Source organism: Chaetodon auriga, chromosome 21, assembly GCF_051107435.1.
Source record: "Chaetodon auriga isolate fChaAug3 chromosome 21, fChaAug3.hap1, whole genome shotgun sequence".
NCBI lineage: Eukaryota > Metazoa > Chordata > Actinopteri > Chaetodontiformes > Chaetodontidae > Chaetodon > Chaetodon auriga.
Genome location: NC_135094.1, coordinates 3,267,931 through 3,286,662, shown reverse-complemented (window position 1 = coordinate 3,286,662; position 18,732 = coordinate 3,267,931). Strand labels below are relative to the sequence as shown.

At 41.4% G+C, this 18,732-nt stretch overlaps 1 protein-coding gene across 1 annotated transcript in view; it reads right to left on the bottom strand.

Moving 5' to 3' along the window:
* Positions 1-18,399, bottom strand: part of LOC143339907 (cadherin-10-like) — a 29,128-nt gene extending 10,729 nt beyond the window's left edge. The window contains exons 1-4 of the mRNA XM_076761459.1: positions 18,071-18,399; positions 12,782-13,123; positions 4,371-4,665; positions 2,234-2,353 (exon numbers count right to left, since the gene is read on the bottom strand). Coding sequence (XP_076617574.1) covers positions 2,234-2,353; positions 4,371-4,665; positions 12,782-12,991 — 625 coding nt within the window. The 5' untranslated portion in view covers positions 12,992-13,123; positions 18,071-18,399. The remainder of the gene's footprint in view (positions 1-2,233; positions 2,354-4,370; positions 4,666-12,781; positions 13,124-18,070) is intronic.
* Between the last annotated feature and the right edge of the window lie 333 nt (positions 18,400-18,732).

Sequence of the window (18,732 nt, the reverse complement as noted above, 5' to 3'; positions counted from 1 at the left end):
CTCTTGAATGGGGCTTTATTGTTTGTGTCAGAAAGGGATTGTTGTGACAATAATATGTGCTTTTTATGATTTATTCAAACAAAAATGATAAAATAGCCCTATATATTGTCTTTGATTCCCATATTTGATTCCTAAAGGGCAGATAAAAAGATGAAAGACATTATTAAATGATGGTGAAATAGAATTTGATGATGGAAAAACAAAGACAGTATCAGAGATAAATTGAGAAACTTGCCTGGCAGTTGCTGTCAAGGTCCTGAAGTAAGTGAGTTCAAAGCAATTATCCAAATGCATCAAAAGGGGCCTTGGTATAAAATGATTTAAAAAAATGTTCATGTAAAAATAATGTGATAGAAATAATACGCTTTTTTTGTGGATGTGTGGTTTACCATAGAAATGCACACTGTTGTTTCGCTACTTTCGTGAAACAAATGTCGTCTTTAATGTTTCCTCATTAAAAGCCTATTATTTGTGCAGCTGAGCAGTCACTTCCCGTAAATGCAAAAAAAAAAAAAAAAAAAAAAAAGTTAGAGAAAGTTCTCTTTGAGGAACGAGCCACTGAAAAGACCAGAGACGTCTATAGCATGAATGCAGATGGAGAAGATTGAAGATTGAAGCGGTTGTAATAAATCAGACAGAAGAACAAGAACAAAGTTTCAAAAGTGTCATCTAAAATAAACACCAAAAGCAGGTAGTCAGTCAAATCATTTGACTTCACATTTCTACAAAATTGTAACAATGTCGTTTTTATAAATTCTACGTTTTGCACTTGATTCATGGGCAGCACTGTTTGTAATTTATGCGCCTCCAGTTTCAGTTGTGTTAAATGTCCACACACGAGGCTTCAGTATCTTTTGTAGCTTCCTGATTTTGAGGTTGATTTTAAGACGGACTGAGGGAACAGCTTCTGTTTCATGAGGAGAGGGGTCTGTGGAGGTGCTTGTGTCAGCCTGCTGACCCATGGAAGTATTATCGTGTGAGCTGGCATCTTGGCTCTTCATCTGACTGGATGGCTGCATTCCAGACCCGCAGGCTGATTGACAGGCTGCTCGACTGGCTGTCTGACACAGTGGCTGGAGGGCTGGGTATCTGACGTTGGCTGATGGTCTTCAGAGCAGGATGACTGGCCAGTAACTTAAACTGCAGGTGAAGCGTCCTCACTTCCACCCAGTGTTTTGACCTGGGAAAGTCCTCTGTCGCCTGGCTTTTTAGGTCACTTTAGAGCATGAATTCCTTTGAAATTCATGGCTGTGTTCATCATTTGCCCTTTCTCAAACTTCACTCTGTTGGAGATGCTCTTATTGAACTTGAAGTCAAGGGATGAATTATTTTCCTTCACAACTTAATAATATGATCTCATCATGTGCTCGTTCTCCAGTTTTTCACCTTTAAATGTCAGAAACCACAAGCATTACTGCCACATTAGACAGTGTACCGTGCTATCTGCAAGGCCATTGGAAATGAGTTAACAAAGGGTAGAGTGTAGCTACATCTAATTTTTACTCAACACTGTTTTGTGAGAATGGCTGATCCAACTTTTTAGATCAAAATGTTCTTAATCCACAGCTTGGCTGCACTAATATACCTCAGTTGATTTATGCGACTGTAAACATTATGATGTTCCTTTTTTGAATTAAATTTGCTTATCCAGACTCGTTAACCATGGCAGATTTGGTCCACAAATGTCCATTGGGTGGACTAGGACTAAGTTTGAACAGCCTCACTTTACGCTGCACAAATGACATCAGCTGATCTGAAACGTCGTAACAATAAAATCCATAAATTTCTAACAGTAACTTACCTTTAAGAGCAAATCGCCCGTTGATGCTTGTAAGCACTTGTCAGTTGAAAAGGTTATTAAATGCGAAAAGTGAGAAAACATCTGAATTCTCCTCCAGTGAAGACGTGACTCATGTTTGATTGGTGCAATCCAATTTAGTAGCTCATTAGTGTGAAACCTGCTAGTAGTTACTACGAAACTTATGAAGGATATTAAGCACAAACTGATGAAGGATTTACAAACAGCATTCCAGATCAGTTGAAAGATACAGCCAAATAAAAACAAACCAGCTTTACAGAATTTGAAATTTCAGCTTAAATTGCAGTGTTAGTGAAGTAAAATCTTGAGTGTTATGCGAAGAACAGCACTGACAAGCAGATAAAACACCGAGCGCTGCAAGAGATCTGTTTACAGACCTGCCTGATATTAGGAATCCTGCTGGGTTTGGCTTACCATTTTCTGAATCCACAGAGAAATAGGGTTGTCCCTGTAGGATGCTATATACAAGCTTGGCACTGTTTCCATACGTTTGATCATCGGCATCGGTGGCAGTTACAGTGACAACAGATGTACCTGCAAAAAGAACATGCAAAGTCAAGTTTAATCCCAAACGACTGATGCAACACATAGTCAAGACACAATCAAGCAAATGACTTCACTTATTTTTATTTTCTTTCTATGGACAGGGAAGGGATTTGCTGTAAACCTGACGGCACTTTTCAGCAATACAATGAGTCATACTGACTCATCTCAGATTTTGATTTCACTCAACAGAGCTCAGGAGAAAAGCAAATTAGCAGTCAGTCAGAAACATAGCATTAGCACTCACTTCTTCCCTTTTTAAAGAAGCTAGCAGCTAGCTGCTGCAGCCGGCTTGGCTGTGAAACTGAAGTGATGTGCATGCAGGCTGTAGCTGGGTCCTCCTCTGGCATCTCAGTAAGAATTATCGCCTTGATTAACTCTGGTGTCCTAGTTGATGGATCTCTTAAATATCAGTGAGACTGAAAGTTTCTACGTCATCAAGACTTGAAGTAAAGGTTTCTCTATCCTTTAGTTATCTTCAGTTATGTATCAGGGGAAGCTGGAAAATATGTGCCTATGCAGTCTCTGTAAAACAAAACACGAGGTGTAGCTGAATCAGTTTTCAAAATCATTCAACCAGAGCTGCCTTTAGCTCACCAAGGTCATATTACGGATGCATTTTTTTTTTTTTTTTTTTTTTTTCCCCTGACCTCTGTTGTCAGAGCGAGAGCTGTAGCAGCATAAGGTTCATACTGACAGGCTTCGACTGAGGAGCTGGAATACAGTTACTGTGCTTATGGACACTGCATTTATCTGTATGTGCTCATGGACACTGTGTTTGTCTGCATATGTTCATAGATATTATATTTGCATGTGCTTGTGGACAGTGCCTTTCACATTTCCAGATGAGAGTAGATGCAGCAACCTGTGCTGAACGTGTTATTTGGCAATATGAAACAGTGTCACCTGCATATCACTAAAAATCCAAGCACAGGCACCCTGTACACACATTACGCACAAGCCTCCGCAATCAAGTGATAGGTGCTTGAATATGTGCCATTTGTGCTCTAAATAAATAAAAATAGTAAGATGAATAGATATGTAAGCTTAGGCAGAGCTCACTTCCTCTTAGATATCCTGTCATTGAGTCACTTCCATATTAAGTCCCGCATAATCCAGCCGAGCGTTTCAATATCACCACATTGCAAATACTGTCCTTGGCATTCAGGAGACCTCTGCCGTGTCCTGTTTGGGTCTGACTGTCTCCGTGCATACTAATGAACCCTTGAACATCTGTCCCACTTAGTCCAAGCACTGATAGCATAAAAAGGAGCTGCTGATTTTTCATGGCTGGCTGGCTTGATTAACCAGTGTGTTCAGTCTGAACATATAAGGCAGTTTATTAGGCCGCAGACGAGTACTGGTGACCCCGACCCACCTTTTGCCAGTATCCATGCAGCTGAGAAATCTAAGAACAGTGCATTATGAATTCCAATTAGGCCATTGTTATTTGTCACCAATAGACAATTGGGTTTTGATTTACCCTTGATTGCTCCCGTGTATTAATTTGCGGTTGCGTAATTGAGGATTGATTTCAAGTTGCATGCATTATTTTCATAAGCTTTGTTTATATTCATGCCAATTGGTTTATTTATATTACTTGAATGGAATGAAGTGGAGTGCAATGAAGCAAATCTTTAATTGGAAAGACTGTGACAATCTAAACTTTCAATATTTCTATTGCCTATTAAAATTGGCAAATGGCATTACTTGTTATGAATGCCCAATGAGCCTGACCAAGCAAACAACAATCACAATTAAAAAGTGACTTTGAAGAATTGACTACGGCGTCACAATGGGCCGCTGAGATGAAGAACACCGTTCAGCGTTTGGGTTTTTCTTCATTTTCTGAATAATTTTTCTTGCAGAATGCCATTAACAATGTCATTTTTTATCAATTTTCAACTAAATAAAGCGTGACAATGACAACAAAAATATCTAAGGTTATCAAAATTGTGGCTGATTCGTCTCTGTTGATCGAGAAAAAGAAAACACAACCTGAACTCACCGACTTCAGACATTTCAGGGACGCTGGCGAAGTAGATCTCCTTCGCAAACTTCGGCGCGTTGTCGTTGATGTCGTGAATTTTTATGTTGAATTCGGTGTCAGGCTCAAGCTCTGCGTTGGTGTTCCTATCCAACACCTTTGCGTTCAGCGTGTACATAGCTTTCTCCTCCCTGTCCAGCCTCTTGGTGGCGTGAATATCCCCGGACTTCTCATCAATCAGGAACAGGGTGCCGGCCCCGTCTCCAGTCAGAACGTACTTCACGTTGCCGTCACCTTTGTCCATGTTGGAGTGCAGCTGAAAACAAGAGGGGCATATTTTATACATGTGGAGTCAAACTTGTACAAACAGAGTGATGTATGGGCTTCTAATTAGGGGTATTGCACACTCTTCTGTCATGCACTTCAGGCTGACAAGACAACACACTCTTGCCATTTTGTGCTACCAGTGTTTAAAGTTAAATTCTACTGAAAACCAAGAAATAAAGAACAGAAAGTTATCTAGAATATTTACAGTCCTAATCATCGCCCCTGAGCATCTCTTCGCACAATAACAAATCCTTGCCTCCCTCGCTGCTCACATCTCATCTGTTTGCGAAACTGGATGAAAATTTTAACAGTACACATGAAATAAAGTAGAATGAAATAAAAAACGCCCAGCCATGGATCTCCCAATTTAGGATTATTCCCAAGGGTCTTTTGTCTGTAGGCATTACAGAGAGAAATGTGCTTTCTCCACATATCTCCAATTTTAGCTTTATGCCCTGGTTGCCAATTCTCTCTCTTTCTCTCTTTATTGTTTTTTTAATATATTTACAGACGCCGGTGCCAGGTAATGTTTGTCAACTCTTTCCTCTCTACAGTCTTCACACACCTCTTAGGTTGGCCACTTGAGCTATTTTTTTTTTTTTTTTTTTTTGCTATTTTCTCTTGGAACCCTGAGATATGAGATTAGAATCGACTTGGCCGGCCTTGTGTTTTGTTCCAGATGTTTAAAACATCCAAGTGCCAGATTTATCAATACATGCCCTCATAGACACTCAAGACTGAGGTCATTTGTATTTTGCATCCTCAGGTTTATTTACTCAACATGCAGTGGTAACACTTAGATATTAGGGACACATATTCACCATTAACTAGTTGCTTAAAAGCATGTTATTAATAACATGTTCACTCTTTACTCCAGCACTTACTGCTGCACTATTCCAGACATGCGCTGATACTGGTATTGGATATTGATCTGATACTGACTGGAATAGTTGCATCTGATACCGTTAGCAATGAGCCTGTTACCCTTATTTTAATAAATTGCAGGTCTGTGAATTAATATCTAGATATTTATTTGTTTTACAAGTACACATGGCAGGATGATCCCAGTCTCTTCCACTCAGCGGGGCCTACAGTTTCTTAATTAAACACCGGTATCAGATCAGTACTCACTACGGGCTGATACACAAAGCCCAGGTATTGGCGTCGGGGCTCAAAAAGTCAAGTTAGTGCATCCCTGCCTTATTCTAGAGGTTAGGGTTATTCAGTAAAAACAACTTCCTTACTTACTATCAATAAGCAGTAATTGGGAGGTTACTGAGGGAAACTCCTGATGGCCTAGTAGTAGAATATGGTCACATAGAATGAGGTATGAATAAGTGCTTTATAATGATTAAGAAAGAGCCAATATGCTACTCATATGTGTGCTAATAAGCAACTAGTTAAGGGTGAATTAGTGGACCAGAATATAAAGTGTTACCATGCAGTAAATACATTAAGTACATGTACATACTATTTGACCAGGGGGACTTCAGCTACATTTGCACCAAAGTCTGGATGTATAAAAACTTTGTGACACTCATGAACACTGAAGTAATGGTGTAAACCCACTGAGGGATCTATCTGTTCGAGTCTCCGAACAGAACGTCGCCAGTGTCGAGCGTGACATACTCCATTAGTTCAGATCAAATTAGCCTTAGATTTTTCTTCCAAATTGTGCCTTTGAAAAATGATGAAAACCTGACCTACAGCATCAATTGCTAAAATTAGTCACCTCTGACCTATCCATCACCTTGAAGCGGCTCTAAGCGTCTTGGAAGAGTAATGGCGGCATACTGTGACAGACACTTGATTCAGGCTCATTACTGTACTGGATCTGTCAGCAGATATATTTAGAGCACTATCTCATGGGTTCACATTTTAAATGACATGTAGTTAGGGACACAGAATGTACGTCAGTAACTTATTAATATTAATGTCTGCATGCTGTGAGGAAACTAATTATTTTTTCCCGCAGTTGGAAGAGTGATGTCAACAGTACAACTTTGGATGGAAATCAGAAATGCATTGCCACAGTGCTAGCTATTCTCAGGCAGAATTAAAAAACGAGGACGTATGTGGAAACAAGATGCTGTCGAGTTCAAATGAACAATGTGCGCAGTATTTGGGCTTGCGTTTGAAAATGTTTTCACGCAGATGAACTCCATTACCCAAAGTCTATTAAAGAGTGAATATCACTCAGCTTGAATTTCCACGTATATTTGTGTTCTGGGACAATCTATTCATTGTTTGTGAATATAAATTCTCTCCTGAGCTGCAGAGCAGTGAACCAAGAATTTATGACGTGTTATGGATGTGAAGGCTGCTCCTGCTGTTGACTATGAAGGAGAGTGTTTGTATGAATATGTGCATTCAAATGGGCATTGTATCTGTGCTATGCACATTTACTCCCCTGGAAAAATGCCTTGTAGCGCCACAGTCACCTTTTCCCTGCTTTGAAATTCATCATCTATGTCGTGGTATATGGACTGTAGGAGACATGAGAACATGCTCACGAGGCGATGCTGAACTGCTCTGCCACATACGAACATATTTCATTACTGATATTGCTACCATTCAAACACACATATGCTTCGAGTGTAATAATTAGGCCAGTGCAGTTTCAGACTGTGTTAGACCACAGGCGGAGCATTTTTTTTTTTTTCAAGTCTTTTGATTGTATTCTCTGAGAGTTTTTCATCTGATTATTACCATATTTCCAGTCTTGGTTGTTAATCCTGCTAAAAGGAACCTGAGAAGCAAAAACAACAAACAGCTAGCCATCAAAGGAGCGTGTCCCCTGTGCAGCCAAGCCGTCGACAGGATGATATGAATTTTACAGTCTTTGCAGAACCGTGTGGTATGTATTTTACATATTTCCCTCAGTTGACGTGGGAGCATGAACACCTTAACCTCATGCATTTTTACTAATTATTGTATGTCTACATAGCATCAGCTTCCTAATCACATGGGTAAACAGATCTTCTCCCCATGGTCATATAGATTTCTCACTGAGTGATAGTGCCATTAAAGAGGGGGTTTGCAGAACTAAGCAATGCTGTACTGTGTTATTATGAGATAACAGGCCATCTAAAAATAAGTGGTCCTGTACGTCTAAATTGGCGAGGCACTGTGCCAGCAGCGAAGAGGTTCAAGGTTTGATTTCTGCAGGGACATCCCAGAGAAACAGTGTAATTTAATGTATGCAGTGCAGTTTTTTTTTTTTTACATTCAAAGCTTCTGTTGATGTTTTCATATGGAGCGTTGAATGTTTGCTGTCACAATGTACATCATCACCAAGAAAAACAATGATAAAAATCTTTCAACAAAATCCTCAGTTTGAGGATTGGATTAAATGAGTTAGTCTTCTTTTATTAAACCAACTTTCTTCAATGAATATCAGTTTTGTCAACACGCAGGCACTGAATACATTTCGTGTTTTGGACTGAATGCTGAAGTTATTGGAAATTTGATCACACAGATGGAAATAATCCTACTGGAATCTAATTCTCTCCAAATGTGCAGATATACCAGCTTTAAACAACATGAATAGACAAGCAAAAAATAAGAAATCAAACGTTGATTTACAAACTTAAATATGAATGTTATGAATAAAGCTTCGAACAATTCGGCACAAACCTGCAGTGCAGCGATTTAAAGTGTAGAAACCAGGCTGAATAGATTTGCATGGACATGTGAGGTGAGTTTGCATACGTTGTAGTGCACCAAACTCTGCATCGAATATGGAGTGTAAACCTATTATATCGAGCAGAGCTGGGAAAAAACAGCATTGATACTCTTGACAAAGTGCTGCACAAAGTGTCTTCACACAGCCTTAACAAAATCAAATGTTAGCACTACCACACTATATTTGCAGGGATTTAGTGGCTCTCCTTTCAAGGCCTTGCAGCACAAACACAGCCTTTTCAAGGCCGTACAACAGAAGCACAGAAGAGAGCCTTGATGAGTTAAATCGCCTTGCACAAACACTGAGGAATTGTCAGTAAAGCAGCAAAATCATTGGCAATTCTTGTCAGGTCTCTGGTAAGCATTGCTCAGTGCTGCAAAGAGGAGATAGCAAAATAGAGCACAGAACGGATACAGAATAATTACTCTTCCTCCCTCTGTCTCTTAAGACATAGGCAAAAAATCGTTACTACTGGAACACTGTACTATAATGTATATTATGCAGGTTAAAGTTACGGCTTACAGTATCTCTTGTGCGCTTTGTATTTTTCAAACATCATACAAGTTCTGCAAAATTCGTGCTAAACTGTATCTAACAAGACCTTGCAAAACCTCAAGGGTACTTATTGGCAAAATATTACCACAACAAAGTGAGCTACCTTGAATATTCAAATTCTGGGCGGCACATTTTCTATACAAGACAATGCAACGTACCAGAATTTAATAGGATTTCGCTCACTTCAAACACGCCACTCAAATGCTCCAAAATCCAAAGTTTGCTGTTGTATTGCTCAGCATTGCAAGTGTTCACACTTCACAGCCCCGCTTAAGAAGTAGGGCACCACAGCTGCACACAGTGAGCGCTCACACTCATTAATGGCCCCGTGAAAGTCAGTTAAAATGAGATTTGAGGGTGTTACGCTCGACACAGGCACGGCCGCAGCTTGGTGTATTTACAATCAGAAAATATACTATGCTTCTTTTGAGCATTGACAATTGCTACTGAGGAAGTGCTCCAAACCTTCCTTTTACTAATGCAGTTCTTTTTCTTATCATTCAGTGAGGTATCAGTCAGCAGCACTCAGCGTGTCAGCTTCAAAGCAGCGTGTCTTTGGAACACCTTGATAAGCAATATAAGCTGCATTTATTATATAGTGCAGTTGCAGCAGTGCACTCCTGCAGTCCCAGTGGTTTGCTGCTTCCTTTTCAGCCAAGGAGCGAGCGATGCAAGAGTGTGACTGTTCTTTACATCAAATTTGATTGCCGTAATCAAGAAATCAACCTCAAGTGACAGTTGGTGAGTGTGTGTGGGCTGATTGGAGAGGTTTGATTGAATGTGAAATAAACAAGGTCTCTCACAGTGCACTGCGAAGGCCATTAAATAATCTTTATGAGGAAGACCATCAAGGCTTTGATGGCTCTGTGCTGGGCATGAAAGTGCTTTTTGCATTTGGTCTTGGTTCTACATCTCTTTTCTCTCCCTCTACCTCTCTAATCTATTTCTCTATTTCTGTCTGTCTTTTTATCTGTCTTTCCATCTCTTGTTCTGCCTCTGTCTTTATATCTATTAGTCTGTCTGTCTTTCTCTCTGTGCTTCGATTTATCTGGCTCTTTGTGTTTTATCTATCCATCAGTCTATCTGTCTATTGCCAGATCTACGACGGCTGCAACGGTCGAGATTATATGTTGCCGATTGATCGGTTAATTGTTTTGTCTACAAAATGCCACAAAATCGTGAAACATGCTCGTTATGTTCTCCAGAGACAAAGGTGATGTCTTTGAATTGCTTGCTTTTCTCTGACCAACAGTCAGCAACATAAAAATACTCACAAGCAACACGTTTTGTAATTTTTACTTGAAAAATGGTTTGTCATTTATCAGAATGGTTGATTAATTTTCTATTGACTGACTAATTGATTAATAGACTAGCCACTGCAGCTGTAATATCCATCTCTCTGCTTGTTTTCTGTGCATCCATCCGTCACATTGCATGTTTTTAGAGCCATGCAAGTAATGATTGTTTTCATTATTGACAAAACCGCTGATTATTTTCTTAATTAATTTACCCCTTTGGCTGATGAAATGTAAAGAAAAAGAAATTAAAATGTGTGTCCGACTGATGGTCTAAAACCTCAAGATATTCAAAGATATCTTGACCGTCACATATGACAAAAACAAAAACAGCGAAGCATCACAGATCCAGAGAATGATTATTGAAATCGATTCATGGAAGTGATTAATTGATGATCAAAATGGCTGCAGAAGAATCCCTTAATTGAGTGTTTGTTGCAGCTCTGCTTGTTTTCTTGCTATCTTATAACTTGTTCGCAGTATGTCTGTCGCCTTCATCGTCTCTCTCTATCTAACACTCCAAAGTGAACCTGATGGAATTAGTGATCCCGATCACCACAGCTTTCTCTGTAAAGCAGAGTGGCAGAATGTGCCTGCCCCATTTTTCCCCTTCAGTAATTTATTACAGCCTCGTGTTTTTCTGACACTTTGAATAGTGAAAGATATTGGACACAGGAAGAGCGGGGAACTAGTGAATGCAACGCTGTCATGCCGCAGAAGTTGGGCGCCAGAAAGCATCAAAGAGTCGAGAAGAAAGCCGCATCACACCAGTCGCTGACATATCAAGGGATGGCCCCATTTATAGTTAGCATTTGCTTTGCTACTTCATCACATAACACACCAAGGTGAATATCATTGGCCTTTGTGATTGATATGTTTTCTTCTTCCTCCTCCTCCTCTCCCTATTCCATTTATTTTCGCTGCTTCTTTTCCTTCGCCACATCAGGATGACGGTTTTCTGCAAAGGAAGTTGTCATATCCCCCTACTCAACCTTGCACAAGACACTTGTTTACTCCGGAGAATGAGGTGTGTGATGAAAGCCAGCTTCCTCTGAGAAAATTGGCTGTCGACAGTCACCTCATTTCCTCCCTCGAGTTGATAACTGTAGCGTTCCCCATCACACCTGTCGTTACAGTGCTAGCACGGGTGAGCTGACAAGAACCTCTCTGATCTGGGTGGGTGGGGAGGAGGAGCATTGTCCCAAAACTCTCCTTTTTAGTCATTCTTGGGAGAAAAGTGTCTGCGAGAGCTGTATTTTTTGAATTTGGTCTCAACCCACTTTTCCAACACCTGAGTCTGGTACACACAAGTCTCTTTTTAATGGCACTTCTCTGGGCACGGACCTGTTATAGATTATGAAATTTGTACCTCATTTGTCTGTTTGTCTGTCTTTGTAAACTTCTATACACAGTAAAGAAGAGTGCCTACAAATACTTTTAAATACAGGTTTGAAATGCAGCCTCCAACACAAAAGACATGGACTCAACCACTGTGATGTCCCACATTTGTTTGTTTACTACCATTTTGAAGCCTCGAGGCTGGCATTTTGGCCGTGGCCATTTTGATGTTCTGGAGCGTGCAGTGGCCATATTTGGATGGGGGTTGGAGGTGGGGAGGATAAGCACTGCTACGCCTCTATCCTGATTGGATGTGACTGAGAGACTGAGAGCACGCCGTGGTAGCGACTCGTCAGTCACAGGCTAGCCAAGCCCTAACCCATACTGTGCTTTATGATCTGTTTTACTCGAAACGAGACCATAATTTACAAAATGAACATCATGCTGTGTTGAAGCAGACTTAAAACCAGCTAGGGTAGGGTCATTTTCTCATAAGCTTTCAGACAATCTGACTCCTAGTTGTAGCCAGCGCCCCCAGCTGGCCATCAGAAAGAATGCAGGTTTGCGGCAGTTCTCCTTGACTTCACTTTTCAGACCCCAGACGCTCTGAGTGAACACTTTGTGAAGTATGTAGTGCCAGAGTGATTTCAATTACTGTGAAATAGGAGTTTTGAGGGTTTTTTGGTCTGTCGTGTGTCACAGTGACCCTTTACCCCCTCGTGGGAGGAAAGAAAAGCTGAAGTCTATTTTCTTTTATGGCTCTGGTTTTGATAAGGGCTTCCCAACAGCTCAGTTGGCTCATGACTCATGTACCCTTGGCATTATTGACAGATTTGAGCAGTGATTACGAGGCCTGTCTGATGAAAATATCTTCATATTAGCCGCTGAAGTAAAGCCACACATTGTTGTTTTTGACAATGACATATTCTCATCGCATTAATGACATCTGCCCAAGAAGGAGTAAATGGAACTTTGATTTTAGATATAATAGTATGTTTTTCACTGAACAAACAATGTGATTAAAGAGTACTGTTCAAAAGAACTGTGGAGGACTGGAGGCAGAGAGAGCGATTCATGTGCACTTGCTGTGTATCTGATAGCTCCAGTTAACTGTGCCTGTAAGAGCCAGATTTCTGGCAGCCCATTTGTCTTCAGCCAATTACATCAAACACTACTTCAACAAGCTAAACCTTCTATAATTAGTCTGCAGACAGTGTGTTTGGACACGTTACCTTGCCGACATATTGATGGTCATTTCCTGTGTATTCCTCGAGCAGAAAGAATTGATTCCACATCCATCCACGTTTGGACCGCTGAAGAATCCTCCCGTCGCTGTCTGGCATCCCAAACAGATTCCCAATATTCCCAGGCGTGAAAGGCAGGGCAGTGCTGGGCCACAGGATGGAGAGCATCAGGAGGAGTAGAACCTGATTGGCTATCATGGTATCCAATCAGCTGGGAAATGTCCTGGATGACTTCTGAATTATGGTAATAAGCTTGTGATAGGATGAACACTGGAAGGCAGTGTCATCAGAACAGACATTGTATTCCTCTCTTTGATGTCCTTCAGATCCCTGTGAAAAGATGAAACTTCAGTCAAGAAGCACTTTCATAACACTTATGTATCTTTTTTTACAATAAGCTTTAAATCCTTGTAGGGTGGAAGAACCACTGAGACGGCATGCAGACTACAATAGAGCAACACTCGTGAACACAAAAACTAATTTCTCTATGCGATGTCTCTTTCAGTTTGTGCTTTGCAAGGGCAGCAGCCGATTGTGCGATCAGCAAACAGGGAGTCCTTCTGTGTGAGTGAAGGAGATATTAAGCAGAAAAAAAGAAAATGAAAAATACAAATTGATTAAATAAGATCATTTTGAACCCAAATTTAGAAGACTTACTTGGGAATATTCTTTCGGAAAATGTAAATAATCTGATAATAAGAAAATATGCAAAACCAATGCAGAAGGGAGTCACTAGACAAACTTCCACAGAAGTGATTAAGACTGCTGCAATGTAAACGTGCCACCAGAAGACTGCGACCATGGTAGTGCATCTTAGTCAAAGTCATAATTCAGATGAAGTTTAATCAGTGCAGCTACAACTCCCTGCCGTGCCACCTCCTTTACCCAGGAGTGAGCCACACTTCACTCGTTATAGGTCGCATTACTGATGATGCGCAAACAGTGCGTCGCAGCCGGTGAGCATGTCTGAATAGCCCGATACAAGCACGTCAGAAAGCTTCTGAGATGAGGCAAAGGGGCCACTGTGAAACACTCTGCTGCTTGTTTCCATGTCCTGCTTCAGCACCACAGAGCAGGCATCTATCAGGCTTCGTGCCACGTGCTGTGATAAAGCATTTTTGTGTTACTGGTAGTCTTCTTCCGATACTTTGCTGAAGGCTCTGTCCCCACCAGGACTCGTCCTGATAGGTAATTTGGGTATGCATGTATAATTTATAGTCTTTTGGAAGTTAATCCTGATAAATCTTGCCTCTCTCTCTAATAGAGCCCATTTAGTAGGTTTCTTGTATAAAGGCTATCCTGACAAGCATTCACTGTGCACCTCAGGGAAAGGCCCATTCCAGTTTAGCAATTCTTCTGCTTTTGTTCAGAGCTCTTAAATAAGGACCGTGGTGTCAGCGGAGGCATTCACTATGAACAAATTAGTATTATGGCTCCACGATTAATGTGAAGTACGGAATATAAATGGATGCAATCCTTTGAACAGAAAATCAAATAACTGAGCTAACGAGATCTCAACGTAAAGCATCGCTCATTCTGCTCATTCTTAGTCACTCATACAGTTTAACCTAATTGAATCTGTTTAATCAGCAATAATTCCCAAATAACACTCAACCTTCAGAATGCTTTTGGCCTGAGTTGATGAAAGTTTTGTGTGGATGAGCGTTGCAGTTGAGGCTTAATGTCGGTTCCAGCCACAGCGGCGTGGTAGAACTGAACCAAACCAATCTGTAAACACGTTGAACCAGAAAACCTAAATTTGAAGAAAGTACTGAAATGTCCGTTCAGTCAAGTACTGCTATAATAGAGGAGGTAAAACATAGATGGTGTTGTAAATTGCCGATCAGTGCTACAGTTTTTATGTTATTTTCTTGTGCATGCCCATAATGTGGCATGAGTGTGACACGTGCATCCCCGAAATCAGGAAACGCCGCCTTGCAATTAATCTAGTCTGATGCTTGTGATTGCATTTTCTAATTATCATTCCAGCCTGTCCTTGAGTTTTAATAGCATTCTGGATATTAATCTTTGATGTGGCGTGCCTATTAAGCATTAGGCCAGTGTGTCTTTTCAGAATTCTTCCAAACACTCCATTAAAGGATGAGTGAGCGCGCTGAGTCCATGCCAGATCCTATAGACTCAAGCTGAATTATCTCAACTTACTCAGCCTATTAAATAGTGGGGTTTATTAAAAAAAAAAGTTGTTTATGATTAGATTAAGTTGTAGACAGCTTATATGGCTTGGCATTAAAAACAGAGATGTGAAGGGACAAAATTGTTAAATATGCTTTTAAAGTGTTGTCTTGGGCTGTTATTCTTAATCTTGGCAAAGACGCGTTCTGGCATGAGCGCCGCTGTGCTCCATTTCTGTAATCTGCAAAATTATACATTCTTGTTTTGCTGAATAAGAATATCTTTGATCAGATATAAACTAGCTGTTCATCAGGATATGCTTCCTAGAAAAGCACAGCCTGGCACATTAGTCTGTATAAATTTGTATGCACATGCGTTCCAAAATTGAACATGCAGGCTCTTCTGCGAACATTAAACTGAGCACTGCAACTAAGCACTTTTATGGCTTCTCTGACTTTAGCTGGACACTAATTATACTGTAGGCACAATGTGCAGCAGGGCTCCGGCTGGTAAACCTTTTCCAGCGCAGTAAATTGATAGCTGTCCTTATACAGAATATAAGACCATAAATTGACCATCAGTTCTGCACATTGCCCCAATCTGTGGCACAGAGGTGATTAAACACGTCACTCTGTTTGTAAGGTTTTAATCTAACACTGTATTTTCTCCCAGAACCTCCTGATTATGACATATTTTACCATTTACTACAAAGGAGAAACAAATGAATCATGAAGTGGGCTCACTGAAGTCATATTTTAATAAAAAACAATCATATAATTATGGACTTGTTGTTAGTTTACTGCACATAGCTGTAGAAACACAAACACCTCTAGAACCGTTCATACACAAATGCAGAGTTACTCAGTGGTGGGACGCCGTAATTAAGCAACTGCCATCCAAAACCTCCCACCTATTACATAAACATCAACCAAATTTCAAAACTGCTGGCATTCAAGCACCGTTTTACTTGTAGTCTTATGCTGTAGTGTCGAGGAATTCAACAAGTGACTGTGTTGTGTGAGAGCCGTAAATAAAGCGACATTAGTGGGGAGAGGAAAAAGGCGAAGATGCAGAGAGGGCAACGGGAGGTTGCAAGGTCATAAAACTGGTGTCATGATTAGTCTTGGTGATCATTTGCACCTGCACGGTTCATCCAGTCACATGATTTATGACTGGTGACTGCGGTATTCTTGTTGTGACAAACGCTCGCCATATGTGCGACTCGGGAGCAGGAAACTCGTGTGATGCGATTGGCGGTTTGAACAGCTCCAGTGATTGCTCGCTGGTATTGACAGGCCAGCACATAGAGAGTGTAAATCTAGCATGAGGGGCGTTGATGCACCAAGACGCGGCACCCATACAAACCTCCACTTGGTGGAGCCCTAGACCTTCCCAAGGCTGCCTCCACTGGCTGCAGTCTCTGACAAACCTCAGCAAGCTTTACTCATGTTTTGAAATCCTCTAAGCAATTTTGTGATACAGTGCACACTTCCTTGTTGAAAAGCTACTCCAAAAGGGAGGGAGGGCCTTCTTTCTTGAAAAGGGTATGTTCACAGTGCAAATATAACATAAAATCCACCCCATCATTATAATATCTCTTATATTGGGATGCCTCTAGAAGGCTGTATGCATTTTAACAATTTCTTATTAATCAACTAAAACATCTGTCTCGCTAAAGATGGAGCGGCTATGTGGGCAAAGTGTGTACAGGTTAGCATGAGCAAATGACACCACAAGAATTTAAAAATACTTGACTCACTTAAAACAGACTAAAATCTCCATATTAATTTCATAATTTTGTCAGGAAAATATCCTCTGTTCCTCCCTCCCGTTTAGTGTTTTCCTCACTAACATTATACAGTAATATTCATGCTTAATCCTTAATCCTAAACCAGCTGTGTGAACGCTCCTGAGAGCCTCTGTGCCGGTGTGGGAGAATGCATCCCCACCTCTTTTCATCTCAACACTGAAAGGTCACCCCGTATCTGACAATAATTCAGGGAGCCTGTTAGTGGCTAATTTTCACTAAACAAAAACGCCATTACATGGATGACCCGGTGCACGCTGCCATACCCATCAAATATGGCTTTGGTGACTGTAAAGCTGCCGGCGTGTCAGGCAGCAGCCGGAGGACTAGGCGGTTAGAGAGAGCGAAGAAGAGTGAGGGGTGGATTAAGTTTGTGCCGTGGAGGATATGCACATGTACATACTCTGCAACACTGTTGGCTGCTCGCGTCGCGCTGCTCGAACACGGCGATAAACACGTCCATGCATTCTCAGAGATATGAATGGTACAGTGCCTCTCCATCAAATCTGCCCAGAGCACATCACAAGTACGATTTGCCCCAACTGCCTCCCAGCAGACAGGCAAACATGTCTACACACACAGAAACACACACGCAGAGAGAGCTTGGCATGGCCACTTGAACAGGTGCACACACAAACGCAGATGCAACACACACTTGCAGACATTCATATATGTACTGCATACGTGCACATAGACAGGGGCATGCATCTGTACATGCACATAAGGTGTGCGTGCACCCACTGGTGCACAGTATGGAGTCGCAATTGCACTTAGTTGGATGAAACACTTCGGATGGAGTGGCAAAGTTAATGCTCATCTTTATGAAAGCGCAGTATGACCAAACAGCAGTGCCCACCTTTAACTTGCACAGGTAGTGTTATTCACTGTGTGACAAACTGCCTCATGGATTGACTATTGGAACATTTCAAAGGAGTGAACATATGTTAAAAATTCTTCCTTGTACTCATTTTTAGGTTTGTTTTATCATTAATGAGCTTAAAGTTCCAATTAGTGGAAAAAAAAACAGGTTACTGAGATTCTCCCCTGGCACCGCCACGCACACTTTCCTTCATTTCATTTCCAAGCACACCTTATCCATAAATAAATAATGAGGACAAATTCAAATTAGAATATTGAACAGCAAATCTAATCATTTGCTGGTTCGGTCGATTTAGCTGTTATCAGCCTCTTTGAAGTTGCAACACTTTTCCTGAGATACCCACACTGCTGCATTAGTCGGGCTTTGTCACAGTGCAAGGAGCAGATCATCCCCTGGAGTCTGGAGGCAGACAAAATATAAATATATCCTTAAAACATTAATCAGAAAAAGCCCTTACCTTTGATTTTCACAGCTTAGCATCCATCTGTGTCACTGAGTGCGCGGCGACTGTGTTCCTACTCCTGAGCAGTGCTTAGCGGCGGAGAATCTGACTCCTCACGGCAGTGCTTACATTCCAAGACTGACAACAGCACAGCTGGTGTGAATGTGTATGGCAGTGTGTGTGTGTGTGAGTGTGTGTGTGTGTGTGTGAGTGTGTGTGTGTGTGTGTGTGTGCAGGAGAGAGAGAGAGAGAGAGAGAGAGTCTCCTGCCTGCTTCCCTCCCTCGCTCTATGCTTCTCTCTTTCTCCCTGCCCTCCCTCGCTCCATTTCTCCTCCCTGCTCTCTGGCTTCTCTCCCTTTCCTCCTCTACACTTTCTTTCTATCATCTCTCTCTCTCTCTGTGTCTCTACCTCCTCCTCCCCCTCACCCCCTCCCTCTCTCTCTATCCCCTCCTCTCTCTTCCTCTAGCAGTGCATCACTTCTGGCGGTGGATGTCACCGAGGCTGAAGCTGAGGCGACTCTGCCCCTGATTGGCTGCCATTCACAAGTTAGCGATAAAGAAAAGGGAGAAAGAAAAGGGGGAAGAAAAGCAAAGGGAGGGTAAAAAGGAGAGGGAGGGGGAGGGGAGGGGAGGGGGGGGTAAAGGAGAAAATAGTGCCCTTACATCCCAGTGAGCCT